This window comes from Tetrao urogallus (assembly GCF_951394365.1).
Source record: "Tetrao urogallus genome assembly, chromosome: 15".
Classification (NCBI taxonomy): Eukaryota; Metazoa; Chordata; class Aves; order Galliformes; family Phasianidae; genus Tetrao; species Tetrao urogallus.
Window position 1 is genome coordinate 12,411,599 of NC_136828.1, and position 27,587 is coordinate 12,439,185.

The window sequence follows — 27,587 nt, forward strand, 5'->3', positions numbered from 1 at the left end:
GAGGGCCGCAACACACACGCTTTGCTCCGGGACACGAGCGAGAGGCACGGAGCTCCGCCCGCAGCGCAGCGCTGCCCACACGGGCAGGGGGACCGCGGGGCTGCAGGCGGCCCCTCCCCAACATGGCGGCTCCTCCCCAACATGGCGGCCCCTCCCCAACATGGCGGCCCCTCCCCAACATGGCGGCCCCTCCCCAACATGGCGGCCCAGCGCCATCTGCCCGCGCCGGATGGTGGGATGGGAGGAGGGGACGGGCGCTCTTCCGCCGGGGCGGGCCGGGTGGCGGCGTGGGGCCTCAGCTCGGTCCGGGGTACGGGGAGGGGGTGGCGGGCTGCGCGAGTTGTGCGGCGGTGTCCGCGTGGGGGCATTGGTTCCCCCGCACCTCTGGGTGCTTTTACGCTCCGGAATCAACCGCGGTAACGAAGCCAAGCCGATGAACGAAAGGTTGTGGGTTTTGGATGGCCGCGTTCCGCGCTTTTCATCTGATGTGGTCTGATTGCTTCCCGCAGCGATGGCAGCCAGTCCCATCGTGACGTCTAAGCGGCGGGAGGAAGCGGTCCGCGGGGTCCGCACCGAGGTGGTTTGCACCGCGTTCTCCAACTCCATCCTCGTGGTGGTCACGCAGTACGGCAAGATGGGCACGCTCGTCTACGTGAACCCCGATACCATAGGGGACAACGTTGGCAGGCCTTCGCTCAGCACCAAAGTGCTGCTGGGCAAGGATGAGGTAGGAGCAGATGCGCAGCGCCCCGGCGCCGAGCGAAGGGGAAATGCTGTAGGTGGGGCCGTGCGAGTTGCCAGGGAGCTGATGAATCACAGCCGTTAAAGCGGTGTTTGCACGGCGGTCAAAGGGGTGTAAAAATCTGGTCTGGAGGAAGAGGGGCTCCTCTGAAAAACAGGCACGTTCATCTGTTCTCCGGCAGCTTTGTGGGGCCGGTGCTTGGTGTCGTGCAGGGTGTGGGTTGCCTTGCTGTGTTTATGGAAGATTTGATACAGCTCGTGTTGCATTAAAGGTTGCGGGATCAAACATACAGCCTCTGATAAGCTTTCCTGGCCTTCTGTTCCAACGATTTCTCCTTCTGGAGTCTCTTTTTTTTTCCTCCCCCCAGCCTCCATCTCTGCCAGCCCCATAATGGACTTTAGATGCCCTCTCTGTGCGCCTGCCAACACCTGCCCTCGATAAAGTTTAATTTGTTTTTCTCCAACAAAATGAGTTTTTATCGACTGGTTTCACAGAGCCGGAGAGAAAGCAGAAGGAAACGTGTTTTGCAAAGTGTCAGCTGGTCAAGCATTAAAGCAAAAAGTTACAGAGCTACAAGTTTATGAGGCTTTCCATCAGGGTTGGGCTGTCAGATGTTACTTGCTCACCTTAACTAGAAAAGCTGTAATAACACGTAGGTTCTCCTTTCTGTCTGCCCCTCCATGCAGTTCTCCTTCCTCAACAAGTCTGCTTTCCCTGGGTGGGGGAAGCTTTGCTTTGCCTGGTTGACGTGGCTGCTAATTCTGAGCAGTGGCACCTCTGAGCCATTTCTGTGTTTTATTTTGGAGACAGGAAGTGCCTTTTTTACACCGTGTTTTTAAATCATGTGACCAACTTAATCAATTAACTTTAAGAAGACTTTAATTTGCTGACTTCTTGCTTGTTGCTATGAACATTTGAGACCATACATACTTCCAAGCTACGCTGGCAGCTAAAGTCAAGCTAGCTCAGCCTTCTAAATGCATAAGTATAGGTGTCAGTAAAACTTAGGCAAGTTGGATATTCTTCTTAAAGAAGTCTCACTAAGGAGACGATATTCCTTCTCTTACCTGCTTCGGCCTCACCATTTATTTCTGGTTTTTATTATTCTGTTAAAATCAGAAGCGTTTTTTACATGTGCAAAGGCTGTGTGTAATGCCAGTTTGAGGTCTCTAAGACTTAGGAAAACAAGACAGCTTACTTCCAGAGTTTGTCAGCAGAGCATGGTCTGGTCAGCAACAAGAATATGGTGCTCAGGAATCTGGTTATGATGGGAATAGAGGCATTCTGATCATTTTATATAAGTTGGTATTTGGTGCTGTGGGAAGAATTGCAGCAGGGCTCTCAACAGCAGCTTCCCAAACACTCTGGCAGTGCAGAACTCCAGTGCAGCTGCAGTTCAGTTGTTTCAGGATGGGCTGTTGGGCAGCCGCTCGCAGGTCTAAACTCTTCTATTTTAAGTCTGTTGAGAAAGTGCCTTCTCAATTATCCCATACCACGGCTTGGTTATGCTGGCCAGCCAAGCTGTGTGTCTGTTTCCAATCACCCTGGAACTGCTCAGCAAACTAATGCTCAGCATCCAGCACAGGCAGGTTCTCGACGTGCTCCACTTACGAGTCATTGCAGGGCTCTTCCTCTGCTAACTCATGCAGGATGACTTTGCAGCTGCGAGTGTACCTCTGTTTACCTTTGCTTTTCAGCCCCTCGTCCATGTTTGTGCCAAGAACCTGGTGGCATTCGTGTCTCAGGAAGCTGGGAACAAACCTGTTCTTCTCGCTATGGCTTTGAAGGACAAGACCATGGAAGGAATACAAGCTCTACGGGAAGTGATCCGAAGTTGCCAAGTGTGGTGAAGTTGTACCATCTGGATTCAAGGAAATGATCTAGAGTCCATGACTCATCACCACTTCTTTGAGAGGACAAGAAATGAAAATGATGGAACGTCTTTGTGCTGGTTTTGGACACGCTTAGGAATGTGATGAATCTTTCTCTACTGTGTAGAATGGCTGTGGGTTTTCTTCCTGTGACAGGTTTGCGGTCCAGATAGTTGATGATGAGATGAGAACAATTGCCTCAATAGACAAGAGAAATGTTATATTTTCACCTGGGGAGGGGTGTATATTTGGGAAACGTCACAGCTCTGCGTTTGTGCCCGAGGAGTGATGGATGCCAAGCTCTGTAGCTACACTGCACCGCAAAGGGGAACACCCAGTGCAGAGTGAGTAAAAGAAACATTGATGAATCTAATTTTACATGGTTGGTTGTTTTTTTTTTCGCTCTGCAGAAATCACTTCAATTGAAATACAAGCCTCCGTAACAAATAAACAGCAATTGCATAATAGGAAAGATTTTTTTCTTGCCTGCTTTTCTTTTTTTTTTTTAAGGGAATTACTTGTATATGACTACTTGTATCCTTATGTCATTTTCCTCCTGATGTATGCTGAATCTGCTCTTCATTTTCAGTCGCGTTTTGAAGAGAGGTAGATAATTGCAGTGTTCCAATTTCATGAAAACTGATGACAGGATGGCAGAAAGGAACCCAAATTAATGAGAAAAAGGCAAAACATCGGTTGTTTCCGTATGATGTGTGGTAGTAGCACTTCAGAGAGACAGCATGTGCATTGCTCTGGGCCACCTGCAACAAGCTGCCCCTCTCCTGAAGCACTGTCAGAGCAGACATGGGGACAGAAGGGCTTTGGAGGTTACACAGCGGGGTGTTGGCTGAGTCCATTAAAAGAAAGTGCTCTTATGCGAGGTCAGATGAGTTAACGCAGTGCTGAACAGCCCAACTTGTGCTGTTTGCTCGGAAAGCACGTTTGTTTTTTCCTCTTCTTGGAACAGGTAGCACCAAGCAGTCAATTTTAAAGTAAGCTGTTGCACGCTTTTGTCACTTAGGAACTTGACTGAGCAGACCAAGGCCAGGCCTTGCCTTCAGATTCAGGGCAGAGAAGACCTGTGCTGTGCTGGTACCCATCAGTGTCAGCAGAATCAGCACAGAGCCTGTCTGTTCCCCATGCAGATCCTATTGCTGGATCATTACTGTTGCTAAAAAAAATCCCATAAAAGTACAAAAGCAGAAAATACATTTCGAAAGGACTTTTTCCTCTGAAGTAATGTTTTTTACAGCATTTTAAAGGATAATGAGAAATGAAACATTTTTTTTAAGAGTACATTCAAAAACTGCAGGCTTGCAGCTGCCCTTGACAGAAATTTCATCTAAAAATAATTTTCCAAACTGTGCTTCCAAGAATCAAAAATTTGCATCTGTCAGAACTCCAAATTTTCCCTCTTTTACATTTCTTCTTTTTTTTTTTTTCTTTTTTTCTTTTCAGCCTAGGAGGGCTCACAGAGCCATGTGGAGTTTGTTAACGTTGATCTTTGCTAGTGGAGATCTCTTCCCAATCCAAAATGCAGTCTGTTTCCCGACCCCTGCTGCTCCTATGATGCCCTTTTAGCTCCAGTGAGTTTATAAGCCATATATGAGTTGGCCAATTCAATGTAAACCGCATCTTCCACTGTGGTGATACGCTGCCTCACTGCTTCTGTGCCCTGAAAACCTCATGCGTTAACACCTGAAAGCTGACCCTGGTTTACTACCATGCTTTCCTTGTTCTTTTTGCAACCAGGTCTGCACGCAGCGGTGAGCAAAGAAAGGACGTGGCACTCTCTCCCGTTTGATGCTCAGAGCCACAGCGTCTCATCTGGCTGCCTCTCTGCAGGCGATAAGTCAGACCACGAGCAGCTGGTCCTTCAGGTTTGCTCTGTTCTGCAGTAAACCAAGGGAAGGCCTGTCCCAAAAAACAGCCTCCCCAGCCTGGCTGCTTGTACAACCAGATGTCTGCCTTTTAGTCATCGCTATGCTCCAGGAGGAATTAATTCTCAATCGCAACAAGAACTGCTTTTGCCACCCAGGCAGCGTTCACCACAAACGCAGGGCAGCAGCTCCGGAGCCTTCCAGCCCTGTTTGCTTTCCGGGCGTGAGTGCTAAACGGGGCAGACTGGAAAGGTACGTTCGGCAGCTTTTCTGCAGGATGTAAAGCCCTACCTGCCGCCCCAGCTGCTATGGGGAGGGCACAGAGGGCCGGTGCCGAGCCCCTTGGGGTGCAGCGAGGGAGGGCTGGCGGTGTCCTGCTGGGAAGGTGCCCGGAGGAGGAGTCTGTGCTGGAGGAGGGCGCAGGGGATGCAGAGGCAGGTGCACGGCGGGACGCAGCCACGGCCTGCAAGTGGAGGAGCCCCGCAGGGTGAGTGGGGTCTCGAGATCGGGGCACGATGGCCGGCAGGGCGGAGGTTGGCCCCGTGCACCTGCGGGCGGTGGGGCAGAGCCAGTGGTATGGGCTTGACAGAGGGCTGGGTGCTGCTCTGCCTTGGTTATGTGTGCTATAGGTGCTTCCTCCTGGTGGTGTGGGGGTGGTATAGAGAGGCTGCTTGTAAACAGCCCCGAGCCGGGCTTTATCTGGATGCCATCAGCAGGAAAGGAGTGCCTGGTGCTGGCAGGACGCAGCCTGGCCGCTCCCATCCCTGGGTGCAGATCAGCCATCTCCCCTCACCAGCAGCGTGGCCTGGGCTCAGCGATCCTGCAGACAGCCTGCCCAAACCCAGCGCACTGTCCATGGTTTTCGGTTCAGCTTTCACTGAGCACCTCCAGTATCCAGGAATTGAGCAGAGCGGGCAGTCGGAGCACAGCAGGTGTCTGCCCCGTGTCTAAGAGCTGCCTGTTGGGATGTGCCATCCTGTCGAGCTGAGTTTTGGGGCTAAAATTACCCTCACACCTCCTGGCTGCCTTTGTTTTGGAAGCAAATGGGCCCTTGGCTGCATTGAGTTGCCCGGCTATGTTGCACGGCCGGGATCTGGTTACCTCTGGAGCTGGGAGCCCTGTCTCTGAGTGGCACTGAGGCTTTTGTTTTTAATGACTTGCTGCGACGCGTTAAGAGTTTTACAATGCAGGAGAGCCTGCCAGGAAGGCCGCTGGTGCCGAGCTGCTTGCTGCACAGCCGGGCTGTGAAAGCTAATAGGAGCTGGGACAGCTTGGGCCAAGCATCTGTGGCACGGCGCCGCGCTGAAGGCAGAATAAATGGGTCTGGAGCTGAACACAGCTCTCTGCCATGTCCCATGGAGCAAGCCTGATTGTGATCTTCCTTAGCACAAAGCTTGAGGAGAGTGAAAACATCCAAACCTGACTTAGGGCATCCCCAAAACAAGCTGTGGGGAAGGGTCTTGCCACGGAAGGGTCCCAACGCGGCTTCCTCCCTCCTGCCTGTACCGCCAGCTCTCCCTGGCCTCCTGTTAATGTTTACAAGGGCTGTCCAAAGAACAGATCCCTCCCCGGGATCCTGCTTCCTGCCGGCCTGGGCAGGGCGACGATAGCTGCACAAAGGAAAACCCTCAGCTCCTGCTGCCCGGAGAGCCCAACTGCAGCTGCAGGTACACCCTGGGACCCGGCCACCAGCAGCACCCAGCACTGGGCATCTCCACTTACAGACAGCGGGAGGGGTCTGGGGGGAGGTATTTTTAGGGGTGCTGATCTGATACCAGCCGAGTTTCCTCCCCTAGAGGTTGGGGTTTGTGGAGAGGGAGCTGCCAGGCGAGCTGGGCTTTGGGCTGTTTGCTGTGTTCGAGGGGATCAAAGTTGTCCCCTACCACACTCATCTCTGCAGATATTTTCTTGACTCTCAGCATTCTGTACTTACAGAGGTTTTCCTCTGGGTGATAGTTACCCAGCAGCTAAAATCTTTGTTTTTTAACAATGTGCTGAGGAGTGTCTACATTATTAGAGCTCTGCTTGCTGCTTTTTTTTTTTTTTTTTTTTTTTTTTTTTAACTGCTGTTGTTATATGTGTGGAAAAAGCAGGTTTCCATAGATAGCTCAAAGAGAGGCCAAACATGGCAGTCTGTGCATCTGTTGGCCTTGAGATATGAAGCTGCCCTATAAATAAGAGTGTATTATTAGTTTGGTCCTTGCTGGCTGAGCTGCAGAGTGCTTTGTGCTGGGAATGCTGGGGTGAGAGTATTTGAGGAAGGCAGAGCTGCCCACGAGGATGCTGCAGAGATGCAGGATGCTCCAGCATCCCCCAAACCCCACGCTGCTGCCTGGGCTGGCACACCAGGACCTTGAGATCATGAGATGGCTGAGGTTTGCTGCCTGGCTGAACGCCCTAGGTGATGCCAAACCTCCTTCTTCTGATGAACCCTGGAGCTGGCCACTAGCAGGTCACTCAGAAAGAAAGAAGCCAAATATGGGGTGGACCACAAGGACCTCGGTGTTCTCTGGGCTCCCAGGATAATGATGTGAGCACATTGTCCATAGGGATGTCAGTATCCTGACAGCTTGTTGATAAGGGGATGGTTGTAATCATGGAATGAGGTGATATTGATGCTTAAGTCTCTGGTGCCCAGTGGGAGAGGTCCTGAGCTGCAGGTGAGAATACCTGAGAGCAAGAGTGTGGGCAGATCTTTTCGTTTCCTAAGGGATGGTGACCCCAGAGAAAACCAGAGGGAGTGCGACTGAGAGGAAGAAGTGTGTATTTTAGGGGATGTGGAGACTAGAGACACCTTGCAGACACAAGGGTCTGCTCTTGAACATTTGCATTTTCCTGCTGAGAAGCAGCCCTGACCATGGAGAATAGGCTGGCTTGGGAGAGGGCCACACTGGGAAAGGCGTGGGGAGGAGAAAAGCTCACTGGAGATTTGTGGGCTGGGAAACTTGCTGGGATCTTCCCCCTCACCAGTTCACCTCCATCCCACGCCACTCCCCGTGCCTCTCCCTCCCACAGATGAGTAATGCCACCCATGCTTGGCCCTCTCCTGCGGCGCCCAGCTCTCCAGGGCCGGGCACAGCTGCCAGGCTGGCCTCCGCCACCCCATCCTCAGCCTTCACCCTGCTCACAGCTGCTCACAACGACTCCAAGGATGGCCAGCAGCTCTTCCTGACCACAACAACAGCACGGGTCATCTCCGGCATCTTCGTGTGGTCGGCACTCATCGTCACCTTCCACCAGGTACGGACAGGATGGAGTCACAGCTCTGGGTCAATGCTGGGGCAAAGCCATTGTTTCCCACCATCTCACTGCAAATCCTTACCTCCAGGTGGGTGTTTCCTCCTGCAGCTGGTGGAGGGGAAAATTCTGCATCGGGAGGGGTGGACTTTACCCTGTGGCTGCTGGAGCTGGGAGAGGCACAAGGCAGCACTCAGTGGGAGCTCATCTAGCACCACGCAGCCGTGCCTTTGGGCATGCAGCCTTGCAGCACCCCATCAGTAGGCACATTCTGCGATGCTGCACAGACCCACAATGCTGGGGCTGCCCCAGAGCGAGCCACTGCCTCAGAGCAGCAAATTAAGCCCAGTCTCATCAGTCCTAGCCACAGCTCTGCACAACGGGCATGCTCTCCCTTACAGATCTACACGCACCTGAGGAACTACACCATCCCCAAGGAGCAGCGCTACATCATCCGCATCCTTTTCATCGTGCCCATCTACGCCTTCGACTCGTGGCTCAGCCTCCTGCTCCTTGGCAGCCACCAGTACTATGTCTACTTCGACTCAGTGCGAGACTGCTATGAGGGTGAGCACAGGGCAGCCACATCAGCAGAGATGCTAACAGCACAGCAGGGCTCTCCTCTGCCCTGTGTCTCTGGAGCATCCTGGCTTGCACACAGTGCTGGATCACCATTGTTTTTGCTTTCAGCTCCCCCTGCCACCATTTGGAGCTTTCCCCCTTCCTGCTCCATCAGCAGGAGGGAGAGGAGAGCCACCGGGCACCTGCAGGCTCTGAGTGCCCAGCATCTGGCCACATTCCCAGGGGAAAGGATTTCTGCCTACCTTTGAGGTAGAAAAACTGTTTTTCTAAAGGAAAAGGCAGACTTACCTACAAAAGCAGGCAGTTGGGATGTTTTGAGGTGCAGAGAAAGCTTGTGAGTTGAGTTTAATGTCCTTCCATGAAGGTCTTTGGCCATCGCACTCCTCCTGCACATGCTCAGATGTGCATCCTTGGGTGCTGCCAGTACATCCTATGCCCAACACGTTCTGTGCGTGCAGGGGTTGTGTGTGCATGGTGGAGCTGCTGTGTCTGCAGCAAAACACATTTACTCTGTAGACGTGGCACAGTGCATCTGGCTCAGGTGTATTGAACCTGCTGGTGGCCTTCTACACACCCATGCCATTGTCCCAAACCCTGATAACGTGCTGGGTGGATGAGGAAACATCTGAGCAGGAAGAGAAGTGAAATTTAAGGCCCCCCCCCCGATCTCTACCACCAGCTCTGCTGACCATGTCTGCTCTTTCCTTGCCAGCTTTCGTGATTTACAGCTTTCTGAGCCTGTGCTTTGAGTACCTCGGTGGGGAGAGCACCATCATGACTGAGATCCGAGGGAAACCCATTGCGTAAGTGGTGGCACACCACCAACTCCTCAGCCCTCTGCCTGTTTTCCCCATCCTGTTGCCCAACAGCATCTCCTTGGCTTTTGCTTCCAGGTCTAGCTGCTTGTACGGGACCTGCTGCCTCCAGGGCATGTCCTACTCCATTGGGTTCCTGCGCTTCTGTAAGCAGGTGGGTCCCCAGTGGGGAGAACTTCAACACCCCTCCACAGCAAGGGATGGGGGCTCTTGGGGCTGTGTTGCAGTGGGTCCCTTACCCAAAGGCAAATCTCACCCAGATGCTCATTATTTTTCTCTCTGTCGGCACCTGGCCAGCAGCAGGGCGCTGCGCTTGCTGTCCTTGCTCTGACTCACTGCTGAGTCAGGGTCCCCTCCCACTGCAGCTTTGAGATTTTTATCTCTGCCTACTCTCAGGTTGGCTGGCCGGCTCCCTGACTGCCCAGTGCTGAGCTGCAGGCTGGAGGCACCGTTCTGTCCCTGAGCCACCCTCTCCTCAGAGTGGCTATGCTGATTTTTGGGAGCGCTCAGGGTGCACAGCCTTGCTCCCTCCTGTCTGCTGGTTCAAATCATTCCTGCAATGGAGAAGCACTTGCTCCTCCATCCCAGCAGCAGAGGGTTGGCTGTGATGGGGCTCGGGGGGCAGGAGGTCGCTACCGCCCTGTTCATGGTGTTTCTCCCCTGTGCAGGCCACGCTTCAGTTCTGCATTGTGAAACCCCTCATGGCAATTGTCACCATCATCCTGCAGGCGTTTGGGAAGTACCACGACGGGGACTTCAAGTGAGGATGCTGGGTGGGGCTGAGAGGAGTGCATCTCCTGGGGGAAGGAGACTGGGTGGTCCCTGCTCCATCAGAGGGGATGGGGGACCTGCTGGCCTTCCCCAGGTAGCGAGACCACACGGAGCCCAAGAACAGCCCCACTATCCCCAGGCAAGATTCGAACCAAATATCCAAGGGCCAAAATACAAAAGTGACAGCAGCCTCTGTTCCCCCTCCTACCCTTCCACAGCTGGGCTGGGCTGGGCTGCCTCCCACGGCACAGCCGTGCACATTCCCCACAGCCCCCTGCTCCTCTCCTTCCCTCTTTGCCCCCAGCTGTGTTCACTCAGCAGCTTGCTCTCCCCCCGCAGTGTCCGAAGCGGCTATCTCTACATCACCATCATCTACAACTTCTCCGTCAGCCTGGCTCTTTATGCCCTCTTCCTCTTCTACTTTGCCACCATGGACCTGCTGCGCCCTTTTGAGCCGGTCCTCAAGTTCATCACCATCAAGGCTGTCATTTTCCTCTCCTTCTGGCAAGGTGAGCCCCAGCTTTCTTGTGCACCATGCAGCCCAGGGGGGTGGTCCGGAGCTGATCCCCTCCTTTCCCCTGCACAGGGACACTGCTGGCAATCCTGGAGAAATGCGGGGTGATCCCTGAAGTTCAGATCATCGATGGGAAGGAGGTGGGGGCTGGGACTGTGGCTGCTGGATACCAGAACTTCATCATCTGCATTGAGATGCTCTTTGCTTCCATTGCGCTGCGCTACGCTTTTAGCTGCCGGGTGTACAGAGAGAAGAAAGAAAACTCAACAGGTAACCATTCCTCTCTCCTGCCTTCTTTCACCAATGGTAGGGAAAAGACAACCTATTGCAGCACTACAATGGAATGGTAAAAAACAGTAAAGGAGCCTCCTCCTGTGCTCCGTGAGTTTCTTCCTCTACTGCTTGTGACAGGAGAAGATACCTTGGTGTGGACAGGCAGAGTTAGGGCATTTTGGTATTACAGCACACACAGCTGGAGAGGATCCACCCTCTTCGAAACGTAGGGCTGGATTTGCCTTCCTCCTCCTTGGTGCTCACCACTGTAAGCTCCCTTGTCCCACAGTGAGACGTGGCCCACGGTGAGGCCACGATTTTGAATTTGTAGGGAAATACATCACTGCAGTGTTAAAGCACTCGGGCTATTGGCCATCTGATGCCCCATCACTTCCTGCTCTGTTTTTCAGCAAACCTTGCCCCGATGCAGAGCATCTCGAGCGGGCTGAAGGAGACGATGAGCCCGCAGGACATCGTGCAGGATGCCATCCACAACTTCTCGCCCACCTACCAGCAGTACACCCAGCAGGCCATGCAGGAGGCAGAGCGCAAGGCGCCGGACGAGAACGGGCACGTGGCCTGCAGGGCACAGGGAGCAGGAGGCAGGAAGAGCAAAAACATCGAGAAGAGAGTGCTGATCCTGTCGGACGAGGAACTGTAGGAGATATCCGAGGGGACAGAGACATTGGAGAGGCTTAAATGCAAGGAAGGGGGGACTCTCGAGGCTGTGACAACCTGGACATGTTGGCATGCTGCAAGGAGGAGAGCCGGGAACTCTACTCATAAAGCCAGTTCCTAAAAGGGAAGATGCAATAACCAGGGAAAGGTTAAAATAGTGCCAGCTTCTGACTCATCTCCGAGGTGTTAGGGACTGTGCTCTCTGCGTCACTGCCAGTCTGGGTGCCAGCCCTGTGCCCATACCCCTGCTGGGCTCCCAGTGAGCCAGGACCGCCCCAGTGCTGTTGGGTAGACTGGCCTCCTCACCCTGCTCTTACCTCCAAACAGCACCGAGGCCTGACAAAAATGCTTTTCTCAGCACAGTTCTGCTCTAGTTTCTCCTGATTTGGGTAAAAAATGATCTCCAGGGCCCAAGGAGAAAAGCAGTGCAGGAAGGTGACTTCAATTCACCTCAAAACCTGGTAAAATTTGAAAGACATCATGCGTTATTTTTATGTTTTCCTCTCTACTTCCCTTCAAAAAGCCCACGGAGCTGTACAGGAGCCCTTTACCAGGAGGAAGAGCAGCTCATCCTCCTCGGCCTCCAGGTGGGGATGCAGCTGCTGGACCAGATCTCCTGGGATCAGAAGTGGGACCCCTCCTGGACCTCACCGCACGGTCCTGCAGCTGCATTCCTGAAAGCTGCAGTGACAGAGGAGCTTGTTTATGTCTGAACCCATTTATCTGCAAGCGGATCAGGAGTTAAAAGGGATTCCAGCTTTCTTATCAGAGCCATTAGGGAACCAGACTGTGACTGGTGGTGGTAGGAATGCACCGAAAGGGAACTGTCTGTTCCTCCTAACTCCTCTCCATCCCCTGTCCCTACCCTGCCTGCAAGAAGCAAGTGCTGCAAGACCAGAATCAGCGGACGCTGGAGGCCCTGGGGAACTCAGCTGCACTGAGGGCTGTGTGAGCCATTTCCCAGAGCACCACAGCATCCCACCAATCCATCACCCTGCCTGGGCTCTGAGAAGGCACGTGGGGCTGAGCCACTGAGACAGATTTTCTCTGTCCTGTTAAACTTCCTCTCCAGTTTTATTTTCTCCTATTTCTGTTCCCCTGCTGTTAATCAGATGATCCCCTTGGGAACTTCTTCGGGCACCAGCCAGCTGTTGGCTGGGGTGGGAGCTGGGCAGTGGAAGGACAGGGGCAAGTCTGGAGCCTTTGATTTGCAGTCACATGGCAAACAAGCCTATGGGTGAGGCTTATAGCTGTTTTACAGCTCCTAGTATTGTTTTATTCCCTGCTCTTGAGCTGCAAAGTGTAAATTGCAAGAGGAAATTATTTATGATTTTTTTTTTCTAATAAACAGCAATTTCTACCATGGGCTGAATGAGCGTTTTCACTTAGCTCAGCGATCGCCCGCACTCTGCCCGCTCCTGCTCTAATGCTGATGCTCTTAAGCTGCACGTCCTCCATGCCCCTTGGTGCTGGCCCAGCAGAAATACCTGCACACACAGCATCCTCCACACTCCGACGTTCCCACAGGGCTCACGCTCATCCCTCTCCCTCCACAAGCAGTGCGTCCCCCCCATGCACTGCACCTCCTCCAAAGCTGTGGATGCAGCAGTTCCGAGCTGCTGGGTCCTCTGCAGCCGAGCCAAGCTCAGCAGCAACAACACAAATCTATGTATTATTATCAGAAGTATTTTATCATGCTGGAAACGTGGAGCCAACACAGGCAGGCTATGGCTGAGCCAGTCTTGCAAGCCCTCTGCTCTGGAGATCTGCTGCCTGTACCTGCCCAGCCCGTGAGGTTGCTGTGTTTTGTGTCAGCTGGCCTGTAAACAAGAGCCGAGCAATTGGCACATCCAGGGAGCTGCCACCAACAAGGCTTGACTTGGGTGCAAGCCTGACAGGGAAGCAGGGCCACATCTCAGCAAACATCTCCATCTTCTGAGCCCCTCTGTGCTGCAGCTGCGGGGACAGAAGCAGCTTCACCCCCTGGGTGAGGACAGACTGCGAGGTGATGATGGGGCATCTGCCAGCGTGCTCGCGGGATGCAGACTGGCATAAGAACACAGCAAGAAGCGCGGCTGTACTTCACTGCACAAATGATCAACTCCAGCACATAATGGGCTGCATTCATTGCTCTTGCCAGCAGGTGCAATTCCCACTGCAGACGGTAACAACTGCCTATTTATGTCGAGTCCTGATTACTGTATTATATGTAAAACAGGTCTTTCTCACAAGCAAAACACTGAGGGGAAAAAAAAAGCACCAAACCAGCTGTGGCGCACCCAAGCCTGCAGAACGATGCTGGCCCCAAGGAGTGCACTGCTACGGCCTGGGCCCTCAGCCTGCAAGGCTCAGAGCTCAGAACGCCCCAACGGGTGCCGAAATACCAAAGGTGTCCTTGGCAGAACGTGTCCTCCAGCATGGTGCTGCTCCATCCCTGGGATGGGCACGATGCCCCACCTCCCTCTGCCATCACCAGCTCCTCGCTGTCCTCTCCACGGCAGGAGCTGAAGCAGGGGACGGTGACCTTCACAAGCTTGCTCCTCACAGCACCAGCAATCCCCTGGCTCGCCCTGCATCCCCACTCCATGCCCAGGAGCCGGGTGAGGAGGCAGCCAGCCCCACCTGTAGCACCGCACGTCACCAGTCCCACTGCTCCTCCATACACTGCCCTACTTCCGTCATTGGCCACCTCTATGCGACACGCTGCCTTGGCCCAGCGCGGTGCACGTTTCCCCCTTTTTAGCTGCCCCTAGAAACAAGGGCTGCCCATGGAAGGGGATCAAAGCCCAGGCGGTTCCCAGCTCTCCCACTGCTTTAAAGCTTGGATGAAGCGACAGGGCAAAAGAGAACGATGAAATATCGATCGAAGGAGTTAAAGCTGTTTATTCACCAGCAGTTGCACAGGAAGCAACTGAGGGATATTTCATAACTCCACGGCGAGGGGAGCGGCTCCCTCCAGCACCGTGACCTGTTTCACAGCACGAGGTCTCCAAGCCAAGTCCCACGGGGCGCTCCCAGCACCGCCACCGCAGCAGCTCCCACGTGCTCTGGGCAGAGAGCACAAACACACACCAGGAAACACGATAAGCGTGAGCCCTGGGGGAGCAGCAGCTCGGACCAGAGCACGGCCCAAACACATGGGAACAGCAGCACAGCGGGGCTGGGAGGCGGTCAGGCTCAGGCGCTTGCAGGAGCATCCACGCTCAGCCTGCGTCCCAAAACCACCGCAGCCAGCTGCTCAAGGTGACGAGCAAGGAAAACGCCCCTGAAAATCAATGTGAGCTCCAAAACGCTGACCATACACCAGGGCAAGTCTGAAACCAGAAAATGCTTTATTGGAAAGGTACAAAAAAACCAGTCACTGCAGCTAAATTTACAGCAATAAATTACGTTGTGGCTGTCAAGAGAAAGTAATGGACACATACACAGGGCTACTCGCCTTACAAACAGGAATCCACATTGCTTGGTATATCAATAATTTATTTTATAATAAAAAAGCAGCACAAAAATAAATATTGAAATGAAATTACTGAGTAACCACAGAGGATAGAATGAGCTGGTGATAAAAAAAAAAAAAAAAAAACAACAAAAAAAAACCAACTTAAAACAGAAGAGTTCTATCATTAAAAAAATGAAAGCAAGTATCCACCATCTACGGAAACACCCCAGCAGACTGAAATACAGACGAAGGAAAACAAATCCACGTTACAAAAGTTTTTCGTTTTTTTTGTTTGTTTTTTTTTTCCTTTTTGTTTGTTTCTTTGTTTTAAATAAAAACAATCATGACGACAAAGTTTAAATGATTTGAGAGAGGAAGAAATAAAATAAAATAAATGCCACTTTCTCCTCCTCCCCGGGTCTGAGCCGTGCCGCAGCCCAGCCCTGCTGCGCTGTCAGCCGGGGCACCGCGGTCTCCTCCGTCAGATGGCAGAGCTGGGCGAGAGCTGAGATGCTGACTTGCTGTGGGGGGGGGGTCTGAAGGTGCCCTGGAGGGAAAGGTTTCCCCACTGCCACTGGAGAGCTCAGCAAAGACACCTAAGAGACCAAGGATGTCGCTCCCGGCGCTGCCCCAAGGTACCCGGGTGGATGCGTCGGGCCGTTTCCAGCATCCCAAGGTACCCACATCGTGCTGCAGAGGGGGAAGAAAGGCCCAGGGGAAGAGCATCCCAGCGCTCGGCCTCAGTGCCCCTGCACCTCGGGGAACAAGGAGGGGCAGAGAAGGGAGCCCAGCATCCGAAATACCGCAGCGAATGGAGGCGGCAGGGAGCGCCCGGTGACCCCGCAGCAGCAGCCGGCTCCCTGCGCCACGCTCAGCCTGGGTTCAGGCTTGCAAGGGCAGGACGGAGAGAAACGAAACAGAATAACAGCAACAACAAAAAGAAACAAACGGAAACAAACCAAACCCCAGAGGAATGCAATGCGACAACCCCAAGCTGGAGGGCCCTCCGGGGCGGAGGGTGGAGGAGTTGGGTCTCCATGGTGGTCAACAGCTTTCGGGTCATTCCTCCCTCCACGTTACCTTGCAATTCTGATCCCTCTGTGGAAGTTTAGCCAGGACATTTCATTCCCCTCCAGGTCACCACCCAGGGAGGGAGCCCTGGACCGGCGATTTCTTTTAATAAAGATTTACAGTATCAAACTTGGAAAAAAAATTATCTTTTTTTTTTTCTTTTTTTACGAAAAATCTGTACGATAAAATGTATATAATTATATATTTATATATATATTTCTCTCTCTTTAAATATTTCCACGTGGTCCTTATGGATATCCAATATGGATTACCTACCATGGCTATGGTATCAACAGCTTTAACAACACCCAGGCCTCTTGTTCTTAACCGAGTGACCAGAGATTGAAGTGCCTACCAGCACCAAACTAGCAATCACTTGGACAAGCCTTTGGCACCCTTCCAAGAACTGGAAAAAAACAAAACAAAACAAAAAAAACAAGAAATACTTGGCCACAAGGGAAGTGCCACATCTTAAAGATATGTTTCTCAACAGCAAGAAGACCCCACGGAACAAAGTTCAACCTCCATCCCCCTCCGTGTCGCTGGTCTGATTTCCCTGGCAGGGGCCAAGAGCAGCCCGAGGGTGTTCCTATCAAGCCAGGAATGTTATGGAGCTCTGGAGCTGTTCTAAAGACTGGAAGCATTTGGGCATTTACGAGTCAACTGGCCTTTTTTTCGTTAAAGTTTTCATTTAAAGCCCCAACAGTGCCAGGAGTCTCCATTTTTGCCTGTTTTCGGAGGCACCTGTAAGGTCTGGGAAAGTTTCCAATGTTTGTGAGCTGGAGAACATGAGAGGACCAGGAAATGACAGTAACATTTTTCTCTTCCTCAGCTTCTGCTGTGGGAGTCAATAACTGGTACTGATACACAGGACATCAATCTGCCCGTTAGGAGATAGGGAGGGAGTGGAGGAGAAATGAGGTAACGCTAAGTGTCATCCAAACTCTGCGCGTTGGAAAATCACTTGAAGGAAACTCCCTGCTCCCCTCCGGCACGCGCGGCTCTGGCAGGGGTAAGAAGCCTTCGGGAGGAGGCTCACCTGCCCCTTCCCAGCTCTGTAAGGTCATGAGCACAGGTGTCGAGGACTGCACAAGAACCGAGGCTGAGGCTCCTCTTTTCATTAACCTATTTCACAAAGGACCCTCTCTTGGGAATCCAGAGACTCCAATGACAAGGTGGGAAGAAAAAAAAAAAAAGAAAAAGCAAGCTAACTTCTTCCAAAGGCAAAGAGGGCTCCACTGGAAGCCTACCAACGTACTGCCCCCAAACAACGGATCGCACAGGGCGGATGCCAGCATACTGTCTCCTCTGCGACAGGGTGGCGCTCGATCAGCTCTCTTTCAGTCCAAAACACTGGTGAACTGCCCGCCATCTCTGGCTTCTATTCCAGAGCCCAAGTCCTCCAAGCTCTGCTCCTCACCTCATCCATCAGCAGTCTCATTCTCTTCTCACCTGCACGACAACAGGCATCGTCCATCCCACAAGTCTCTGCCCTGCAAAACTCACAGGCCCTTTTTCTTTCCTACTTCAAACAGAAAATTAAAAATAAAACACAACAGAACACACGAACACCAACACAGCTATTTTTTTTTTACAGTGACCTGGACACATTCATCTTTTCAGCGCTGCTGTGTGACAGCAGAATTCCTCCTCTTGGCTTCCCGCTTCCTGCCCATCGCCGGGCCAGAAATCCCTCTCCCAAACCACTGCTCAGAGCCACACGCACGACTTCTCGGTGCCAACTCTTCCATTCCCTACGCACACGGATTTCCACCCTGCCCTCTGCACGTCTCCCGGGGCAGTTCACACATTCCCAAAAGGAAGCGTCAAGTTTCGGGCTCGCATCCACGCAGGTTGTCTGAATACTGCAGAACGGACTCATGCAGCTCCCAGCCAACCTCCCCATGACCCTTCCCTGGTCAAACAGAGCCCAGTGAGCCCAGCCCTGCAGCCGGGATGCTCCTTGCTCACCTACCAACGCTTCCACCAAGGAGGAGGCTCTAACTCCTCCTGTCTGTGCTATGGCCCTCTAGTTACACGTCAGTGCTTCTAAAACATCCTTCCCAAACCTTCTGCACAAACCCTTTCTCACAGTGCTGATCCCAGCAGAACAGCCCCTCTGCCTTGCAGTCAGTTCTGCCTCCATCTGGTAATACTTCCAGCCTTTTTTCTTCCTCGCCTCCCCTTCTCCTCCCCACCACACTGCTCTTCACAGCATCTACCGTGCCTCCTTCCCTTAAGCTGCAGGGAATCCAGAAAAAAAATAAAATAAAATAAGCCGCTATTTCAAGACTGTGGATCATTTGGAAGAAATACACTGCATAAATAGACCCAATTCACAGGACACCTTAGGGAAGGAGCTATTGGGAAACATGGGCTTGGAATAAAGGAGGCTGCAATGTAGTTTTTCACAGGCCACACAGGTCGTGAGGCGTATTAAAATATGTAAAATATATATTTTTCCATATTTTAACAGCATGGATTGAAAACAAAAGGTTATTCCTAGTGGGTGTGGTCAGACCCAAGCGTTAATCTCCGTCATCCTCCCCCTCCCATCCACTCGTAGCAGGATGAGATTCAAACCAAAATGCTTGTTTCCCTGCCCTCGGAACAGCAGATGGAATTGGGGAGGAAAGGGGAGACCCTTCTGACAAGGAGTAGGATGCCACTAAAGGAAACTCTTTTCCATACATTCATCTCACACGATGATTTCTACGGTCCATCTGTTTCCTGGCTCTTGAGCATCATTCACGAAGGCTCTGGAGGCTCCTCAGGTATCTTCTCCCAGCTGGAACGCTGCTCACGGCTGCGAGGGGCTCAAGGAGGCAGGGACAAGGAAGTAGATCTTGCAACTTGTACTGCAGACAGAGCTCAAATCCTGGACACGAGGGGTTGATGGAGCCACCGAGTCCAGAGAGAAGCAGCCAGTTAAGTTCCCTTTGTAGGTATTTTTTCTTTTCTATTTTCTTCCTTACTTACTTAATTTATTTAATTTTTTTTTTCTAATTTTTTTTTTTTTTTTTTTTTTTTTTTTTTTTTTGCACTTTCGGAAGAGAGTTGTTAAGATGCCAATTCTTGACGTGACCAAGAACTCCGGGACAATGCATAAGAGCCTCCTCCCCCCCCTCTGAAAGGCCGCTAGTTCCCCCACCGAGGGCACTAGGACGCTGCTGAGAACGGCACGGAACTGGATGAGATTTCGGCTGATTTCACGATGGTGATGACACTGGTGGTGGCAACTTTGGTCGGGGTAATAGGCCCTCGCGCCACAGTACGAGCAAAGGTCTGGAGTGCTTCGTACTTGGAGCGCAAGGCGTCCAGCTCTAGCTTCATGCTGCTGTTTTCTCTGGCCAGCTTCTCCACCTCTTGCTGCAGCTCAACCCGCTGCCTCTCCAGCTCCTCTTTCTGAGTCACGCGCTTGATGCGGCAGCTGGCGGCGTAGCCCCGGTTCTTCAGCGTGCGCCTCCGCTGCTTCAGACGGATGACCTCCTCTTTGGTGAGACCCCGCAGGTGCTGGTTCAGCTCCCGTACGGACATTGACACGAGTTCATCATCGCTCAGCACTGGGGCATTCTCTCCCGACTCCTCCTTTACCTGCAAACACCAACGGCACAGGGGTAGCGGCGGCCCTGCAGGAGAGGCCGATGGGGACAGCAGAGGCTTTCCCTCAGCACCCTACTGGAAATGCCCCAAAGCACTTCACAGAGCCTGTGCCCCGCTCAGACACTGCCACGGTGGGGTGACGCACGGCAGAGATGCAAGCACTGCCCCCAGCTGGGTTCAGGTCACCCTCTCAAGTCAAGGACAGCAATGAGCCTTACAGGAGCACAGAATCACAGAATGGCCTGGGTTGCAAAGGAGCACAGCGCTCATCCAGCTCCAACCCCCTGCTGTGTGCAGGTCGCCAACCAGCAGCCCAGGCTGCCCAGAGCCACATCCAGCCTGGCCTTGAATGCCTGCAGGGATGGGGCATCCACAGCCTCCTTGGGCAACCTGTGCCAGTGCCTCACCACCCTCTGTGTGAAACTTACTTTGAACTGAACAGTGACATTTTTAAGGAAACAAAAGGACATGGAAGTCTTTTGCATTCCTTTGTCAGGAATTCACACTGAATCCCACAGGGGACACCTTTTATCAGCACCGTGCTGGCAAACCAGTGCAGTAGTCTCACAAGCAGAATAGCCACTTGTGTGCAGGGTTTCATTCCACATTTTGTGGCTTTTCACTGAACACTGCTCATCTGAGCGTTGAACAAAACCAAGCCTGCTTGGCTTCACTTGGCCTGACTTGGTTGTCCTGACTCTGAAGGCACACAAGAGAAATGCCAAGGGCTCGTGCTTTTCTCTGAAGAATGTTTGCTACCATGGCTATCTTCAGAACCTTTTAGACACTATTATTCTATCTCTTCACAGACTGTAGATACCTGGAACGAACTGCCAGGACACAAGAAAAACTACAGCAGAGCATGAACAATGCACATGTGGTCCACCATACAGCAGCTGTACCCAAAGCATTTGCTGTCTGCTGGATCTGTGAGAAAAACAGGTGGGAGCTTCCTCTCCTCAGTGCATCTTCGCACTGAGAGCAGAAGTGCTGCACTGTCAGGCCTGGAGCACTGCTTTCAGGATGCTGCCAACGGCCAGAGGTCTCTGGGCCAGCAGATGGGACGATCTGGCCCTACGCTCTTGCAGAGAACTCAGACTTCTACGCACAACCAACATTCTTCTACCTATCTCCCTAAGAACTTCTCTGCAGATAATAAGAAATTACATTAGTGCCCATCTGTGGGAGCCTCACAGAAGAAGAAAAGAAGAGGCATGCCATGTACGACAGTCACCGCGTGGAGCACGGCTCTGCGGCAGCCTGCCCCAACAGCCAGCATCCCCAGCACGGCCTCTCCCCTACCTTTAATGCCTTGTTCGGTTTGGGATTAGTCGTCATAACCTGAGCACAGTCTTCTGGACAAAACCGCTCAGAAATTGCAACTGGAAAACACAAAACGAGATTTTTGAGTTAGACGAATCTCAGACGTGAAGGCAGGTTAACAGAACAGCAGTCCTGAACCCCAGCTCCAAAACCCCGCCAAAGGAAATAAAACCACACAAGGAAGGATTCAGAGATCAGTCCACCCCATATAGGTCTAAGAAAGAAAAATCTGTACGGATAATCATGTTGCTGCTTAATGCTCAAGCCCTCATGTTTTGTTTTTAAGCACACTGAGGACAGGGCAGGGAGGGAAGGACGTGGCTCACACCGCAGCCGTGCAGGCAGCCATGCACTGCCCAGGCCCCACTGTCTCACCTCCCTCCAGAGGCATCCAGACACTCCGGACGCCCTATTAGGGACTGATTGAAGAGTTAACTCCGCTCATAAAAGGCACCGAAAAGCCGCAAGACAACAACTCCATTCTCATTTCGATGCTTATTAACCTAGCTTGACACTGAATCAGCAAGGCAGAAATAAGCTGCCTGGTTTGTCACCTGCTCCCAGCACCGTCCCCACCCAGCGCTCCCAGAAAACCCAAACACCAGAAACAAAAGCCCCCCCGTGATGACAAAGCAGGCAGCAGCTCTGCTCTCCTGCCGCTGACGATGCTCACAGCCCAGCAGCCTGATGCTGTCTGGCGAGGCGGGCGCGTGTCCACCGACAGCATCCTCCGCCAAGGCGCTGCCCTTCACGCTCACCTTAGCCGAGGACAACACCCAGCCGCAGCTCAACGTCCCCCCCCCTAAAACCATCACCCTACAGCACCGCGGCACAGCAGGCACCGGGGTACCTACCCCGGGAAGGGTGGGCTCAGCCCTTCCACCATCACCGCCTCCGCCCGTCTCTCCCAGCCGGCGGGGCTCCACGCCGCGCCGGTCCGCCCCGACGCGCGGCTCCGAGGGCTGCGCAGCCGGCGGCACCGCGTCTGTCTGCCGGAGTCCTCTCCTTCTCTCTCCCCCTCTCCCCACCCCTACCCAGCCGGGCCCAAACCCTCCCCATTTTCACGTCTGCATCGTGTCACACATCCTAATCATTCATGAAAAATCCAGCCAAAGCATCCCAAGCATGATTCCCGTCTGATAGTTGCCATGGTGACCTTGGGAAAGTAGCCAACCCCGAGACAGTCGTCATGGCAACAGAGAAGCCCAAAAGCAATAATGACTTCAGGTCATGTCTGTGCAAAGACATCACCAAGTCGGCGGAGAGTAAACAAACTCATTCATAGCTGCGAACGGGGGGCGGAGGGAGCGGGGTGCCAAGGTGGGCAGCGAGGCTGCAGGAAACCACCCCGGCTGTCGGGGCGTGCATTTCGGTTCCTCCTCTTTTGCAGCACGAGACAGCCCAGTGTCACACAGCTGCCAGAGGGCCAAGGACAGCCACGCTCCCCAGTCTTGCTCTGTGATGAATGGAACTCGGAGCAACCAGCACGCAGCACCTCCCTGAGCCCCGCTCTGCTCTCCTCCCCACACGCGGCTCCAGCAGCCCCTCCTATGGCACCAACCCCCGCAGACCCCACAGACCCCTCCATCGCCTGGCACCTCACTGACCTGCACCAGGCTTTGCCTTCACACCTCAGCGCTGCCCTCCGCCCGTCCTCCTCCTCCCCATCGCTTCCCCTCCGCCGCCCACCCCCATGTCCAGGCAGGCACGGAGGAGGAAGGAAAAGCTCGGACGGCCGAGGGGAGCCGAGCGCTGCCAGTGCGTAAAGGAAGCGGCCGGCAGCCCCCTCCCTGCACGCCGCGCAGGCACTTGGTGCCATAGTTATGCAGTGAGTCACCAGCTGTTTACAGAGCACAGCTCGCATTCCCACAGCATCAGGAACTCTTCCTCCCCTCAGTATCCCCCCCCTCCTCCCTTCGCCGCCCCCAGGCCCTACAAGGATGGGGTGCGATGGGGTGCGCGGCGCGGCCGGAAAAGGGAAGGCTGAAGTGGGGCGGTTGCACAGAATTGCCTTTGATCTGCGCCCAGCGGGGCTTCAAAGCAGCGACGGAAAAACTGAATGGGGCGTGAGGCGACGGAGAGATGCAGCGCACCGTGGAACAGAAGCGGGCAGAGGTGGGAGCCCAGCGCTGGGGCGGCCGTTCTGCCACCTGCCACCCTGTGACATCAGAGCAGCGCTGCAGAGCAAGGCCTCGTCCTGCACGGCACTGCGGACAGACCCGTCACCGTGCTGTGCCGTGTGCCAGAGCTGCTGCTGGCACCGGGGCTGGAAGGCGGCTGGGCACGGTGGGAATGGCTCTTTTCAAACATGGATGGGAGCGCGTGCCACCTGCGGCCGGTGGAGCTGCTGGTGTGTGCTCCTGACACAGAACCAGGGGATGTACCAAGCTGTAGGAACCCACGTGGATCGCTCAGTCCAACTCCCAGCTCCACACAGAGCCTCTCAAACCCAACCCCAAACCCAACCCCTACAGCTGACAGCAGTGTCCCAGTGCTCCCTCAGCTCAGGCTGTGCCCACCGCCCTTCCCCAGCTGCCCCCCTCCCCTGGCAGCTCTGCACCACTCCCTCGGGTCCTGGCACTGAACCACGTCTCTGCACTGACCAAACCCTGCCCACAGGGACCACCTGCATTGTTCAGCTCCCAGTGACAAGGCACCCCCAGAGTTATGAGGCAAAAGCCCCAGGGTAACAGCCAATCACCCCACAGACACCAGGTGGTGTCCCCCAACCCGCTGCTTCAGGGTGCACTGGGACACCACCTGCAATTTGATTACTACAACCCTTTTAGTCTTTGCCCTATTGCTGTTCATCTATCCTTAATTGCATTTGCTGCATCATGTCTCAAATTAGGAGCTCTGCTTTTTGGAACAAGGACTGCATTACATCTTTGCCCTGTAAGCAGCGTGACACACTTAGGACACTACATAAATAAAGCAGTGAGTAGTAATACACCAACGGTACGTGCAAAGGCTTCGGATCCACAGCCAGTGTTTTGACTGTGGGTTACATAAAGAGCCCTTGTAATTCTGCAATAAAGTTATCCATCAGCAGCCTTGCCAACGCCCTCGCCCTCTCTCAGACTCCTGTGCCATTGGCAGCACCCCCAGAAATGAGGCACCCCAACATCTCGATGCTGAGGATTTCAGCTCGGAGCACCTTGTGATTGCAGTGCTCTGAAGGGGAAGGCAGCAGAAAGCCGAGGCAGAGCAGAGCTCTCCATGTGAGGTTCGCAATTAAGGCGAAAGGAAACATGCCAGAGTGCAACTTCAGACTTTCCACGCTACGGGGCTCTCACAGCGCGTTACGCACTGAGGGATTACCATAAAGTCAATGCCGACACCCAACGTCTGAGGATGAACTCCAGTTTTAAAGCTCTTTCTACGCCGCACGAAAAGCCTGGCCAGAACACGAGGGCCTGGCAGGCAGCCCTGCTGGTGTTTAGCTTCCATCCTGAGACGAGCACAGCAAACTGAAAACACGCAGCCCTCACCTTCAGCCGGGCCAGCAACAACTTCCCGAGGGCAGAAAAACAGTGAAGCACTCAAGCAGCAGCAGCAGCAGCAGCAGGGATCTTCACCATCGAACCTCAGCGCAGAGCTGAGTTACGTGGGAATACTCCTCTCATTCCCAAACACAGGGACTGGATTCCCAGGCAGCTGCTCCAACAAGTCACCCAAATATCAGGTTTACCCCTGAGTTATCCTCAGCTCCAGCTGTGTTTACTGAGGGCACCTCCAGAGCCAACAGGCGAAGGCAACTCCAGTTCCCCTCCCCGCACCTCCGCGGCACCACGCGGATCAGTGTGCCACACAGCCCCATCCCTCAGCCTTCAACCCTCTCCCCACTCCAACAGCCTGCACGCACCCCATAGGGCAGACTGATGCTTGTCATTCATTTATAAGGGGAGAGGGGAGGGCTGCGCTCCGGGTGTGAATCAGACAGCAGGAGCATATGCAAGGCAATATATTTGACATGAACAGAGAGAAGACACACGGAGGGGTGAGTCACTGTTTACTGTTCTAGAGGAGCTCCGCACAGCCCTCGCCCAGCTGGCCAGCTTTCCATTTCCCTTATGGATCGGAACCAGCATCCAGCAGCAGAGAGGAGCTTCACGAACCTTCAGAGCAAAGGCGAGAGCTGCCAGAACACGGCGCTATGAGGCGCTCTCTGGGGAAGCCTGGACGGAGATCAGACAGCCCTTGGTGGTTGGGTAAACAGCCTCGTCAGATGCTGCAGAGCCTGCGGTCAGCGAGCAGAGCACCAGGAGGGCACAGCGCACTGCACCACGTCACAGCTGGGACCTCGGGGAGGTGGTGGCCAAAGGGGACAGGTATGCAACAGACAGAGCTGGTGTTCACCAACCACAGGATGCAGCACTTTTTCCATCATACAGGGGGCAGTGGCAAAGCTACACCAGAGTCACAACACCTCAGCACCGCTAGTCCAGGCAAGCTGGGCCCGCAAGCAGCAGCCAGCTCACCCTTACACAGAGCAACGAAGCGCAGGTCAGGATCCCCAGTGTCCCCATGCCATGGCCAGCCAGCAGGTCGAACACCTTCACCTGCTGCACAGCAGCGTGGCACTCAGTCCTGCAGCAGCACAGAGCACGGATTTGCTATGCCTGCTATCCCACTGCTCGGGAGCTCAGCAGCAGTGGGACGGCTCCCGCCTCTCCCCCAGCCCTCGTGTTTATGGCCGTGGAGCTGCATGGCTTTGCGCTTGCTTCATGCTTGGAAGGCTCTCCGCTCGGGTTTGAAGATAGCCTGAAACAATAGCTCAGACAGAAGTGGAAACTGCCGGCTCATCTCGACAGGGTGCTGAGCTGGAGACTTCCTGAGAATTGAAAGCGCTCGCGCCGCTCGAGCACTTCACAGCTGGATGTTTACAGCACGGCCAGCTCAGCCCACGGCCCCCGAGTGCTGCCGGGCCAGAGCTCCCAGCTGTCCCCTCCTGCTGCCCAAACACAGCCAGAGCCTCACGCTGCCCACTCTCACACCGCCCGGTTTCACAGCGCATTCCACGCCATTAATCACTTCCCAGCACACGGGGCGTATTGTGCTGCTCTCAGCTTTCCCTTTCGGAAGGCACACGCACGGCACCAACCCAACTGCGAGCTGCAACAGATTGCCGAGGGAGCACGGGGATGGGATGAAACACAACAAAGCAGAACGAGGGGAGAGCAAAAAGCTGACAGTTGGCCACCTGGCTCAGAAACACCTCTGAAGAGGGGCGTGAGCTTGCACCAGCATAGGTACAGACATGTAGCGTGCCAAAGATGAGCCGCCAGCTATGGAGAGCCGCCGTGCCCCATCCTCGTGGTGATTGCGAGGACAATTAATTAGCGCCCAGCACCCCATCAGGTGCAGGCAGAGTTAACTCTGCTGCCTGCCGGCCCTGTGCAGCGCCATTGGGCAGCGGCAGCGTCCATCACAGCGAGGAAGTGACTGCGTGGGGAAGGAGCTGTGCTGTGCTGGGGGACGCGGAAGGAGAGGGAAAAACACCGACACGCAGCGCTGCGAGCGGACACTGCCAGGTAACGAATGCTGCAGAGTGCCGGGGTGCATCGATGGCATTGATGGCAGCGATGGCACACAGCTGCCCTCCAGCACATCCCTCCCGACGGCTGTGCCCGTTCCCAGCCCTGCTTGGGCTGCCGGCTGCGCTCAGAAGGCAGGGGCAGGTGACAGCAATATAGGGGCCCTGTAGCTTTCTGTGACAGCTCTGCCCAACGGGCCCGTTCCCAATTCGGGACCTGGTGGCCTGTTTTTGGCGGAGCTCTGGGACAGCCCCGCGAGAGAGGAGCGGGAGGAGGGCGGCACTCCTGCAGCTCTGCTCTCGGTTCCCCTCCCCGGCGGCCCCACGCTGCTCCCCGGCTCTCATCCTCCCCATCTCCACGCGGAGCTCGGAACGGGTTTTCCCCAGCCCCGTTTCTGAGCAATTACAACACATCATCATCACCATCATTATCACCACCGTACTAAAACCCCCAGCCGTCCCGCGCAACGGCGGCTCACACGAGGAGGACGCTGAGGGTCACGGATCCCCGCAGCGCTGCGCGTGGCCGTGGGCCGGCTCGCGCACCCAGCCTCCAGGCGCGGCACCGCGCGGTATTTCCAACCGCCCGCCGTCACCACGGCAGGTCGAGCCCGCTCTATTTTAAGCGGCGCTCGTGGATCCAAACGCGGCCCCGACTCGCGGTAACTTTCTTCCGGCGGAGGGGAGCGGGGAGGACCCGCGCCTCCCCCCGCCACGTGCCGCCGGGCCCGGTGCCGCGCGGCCCGCGCGGGGCGGCGGCCCCACGTGCCGGCGCGGTGGTGACTCAGCACTTTCCGCTCAGTCTCCGCGGGCGCGACCCCGCCCGGACGGCACCGAACGGGCACGGCGGGGCCGCGCCGCGCCGGTTCCCCCCTCCCCAGCCTCGCAATACCTTCATACCCAACCCCTCCCCCCTTCCCCGATCGCGAGCGGCGGCGGAGGCAGAGCCGCGCGGCCCCCCCACCCCCCGGCCCCACCCCGCCGCCGCGCCCGCGCCCGGTGCTCACCTGCGTGCCGGCGGGAGCGCGCGCGCGCCCGGGGCGGGGGGGGCGGCGGCGTGCGGCGGGGGGCGGCGGCGGGGGCGCTGCTGGGGCTCGCTGCCTCCCTGCGCGCCAGTCCCGCGGACAACAACAAGCGCGGGGCGGCCCCCTCCCCCCCGCCGCGCCGCCGACCAACCAGCGCCCCCGCCGCTTCCGGCATGGCGCGTCACCGCGCGCGTCACCCCCGGCCCGCCCCGCCTCGCTCCGCCCCG

The 27,587-nt window shown here is 54.8% G+C and overlaps 3 protein-coding genes across 3 annotated transcripts in view; 2 read left to right on the forward strand and 1 right to left on the reverse strand.

Annotated features, from left to right (window-relative positions):
• Window positions 1-511: 511 nt before the first annotated feature.
• Window positions 512-2,592, forward strand: PSMG3 (proteasome assembly chaperone 3; the record flags this gene model as incomplete). Its single annotated transcript, XM_079542826.1, has 2 exons — window positions 512-727; window positions 2,440-2,592. The coding sequence occupies 2 exons, from the start codon at window positions 512-514 to the stop codon at window positions 2,590-2,592; spliced, it is 369 nt and encodes a 122-aa protein (XP_079398952.1).
• Window positions 2,593-7,508: 4,916 nt separating this feature from the next.
• On the forward strand, window positions 7,509-11,346 carry TMEM184A (transmembrane protein 184A; the record flags this gene model as incomplete). Its single annotated transcript, XM_079543051.1, has 8 exons — window positions 7,509-7,733; window positions 8,132-8,297; window positions 9,025-9,115; window positions 9,206-9,281; window positions 9,796-9,887; window positions 10,238-10,407; window positions 10,485-10,682; window positions 11,096-11,346. 8 exons carry the CDS (start codon window positions 7,509-7,511, stop codon window positions 11,344-11,346), a joined length of 1,269 nt encoding a protein of 422 aa, XP_079399177.1.
• Window positions 11,347-19,032: 7,686 nt separating this feature from the next.
• Window positions 19,033-27,587, reverse strand: part of MAFK (MAF bZIP transcription factor K) — a gene marked incomplete at both ends in the record, with an annotated part of 10,076 nt that continues 1,521 nt past the window's right edge. Inside the window, 2 exon segments of the mRNA XM_079542994.1 lie at window positions 19,033-19,467; window positions 20,779-20,858. Of these exon segments, the coding sequence (XP_079399120.1) occupies window positions 19,033-19,467; window positions 20,779-20,858 (515 nt within the window).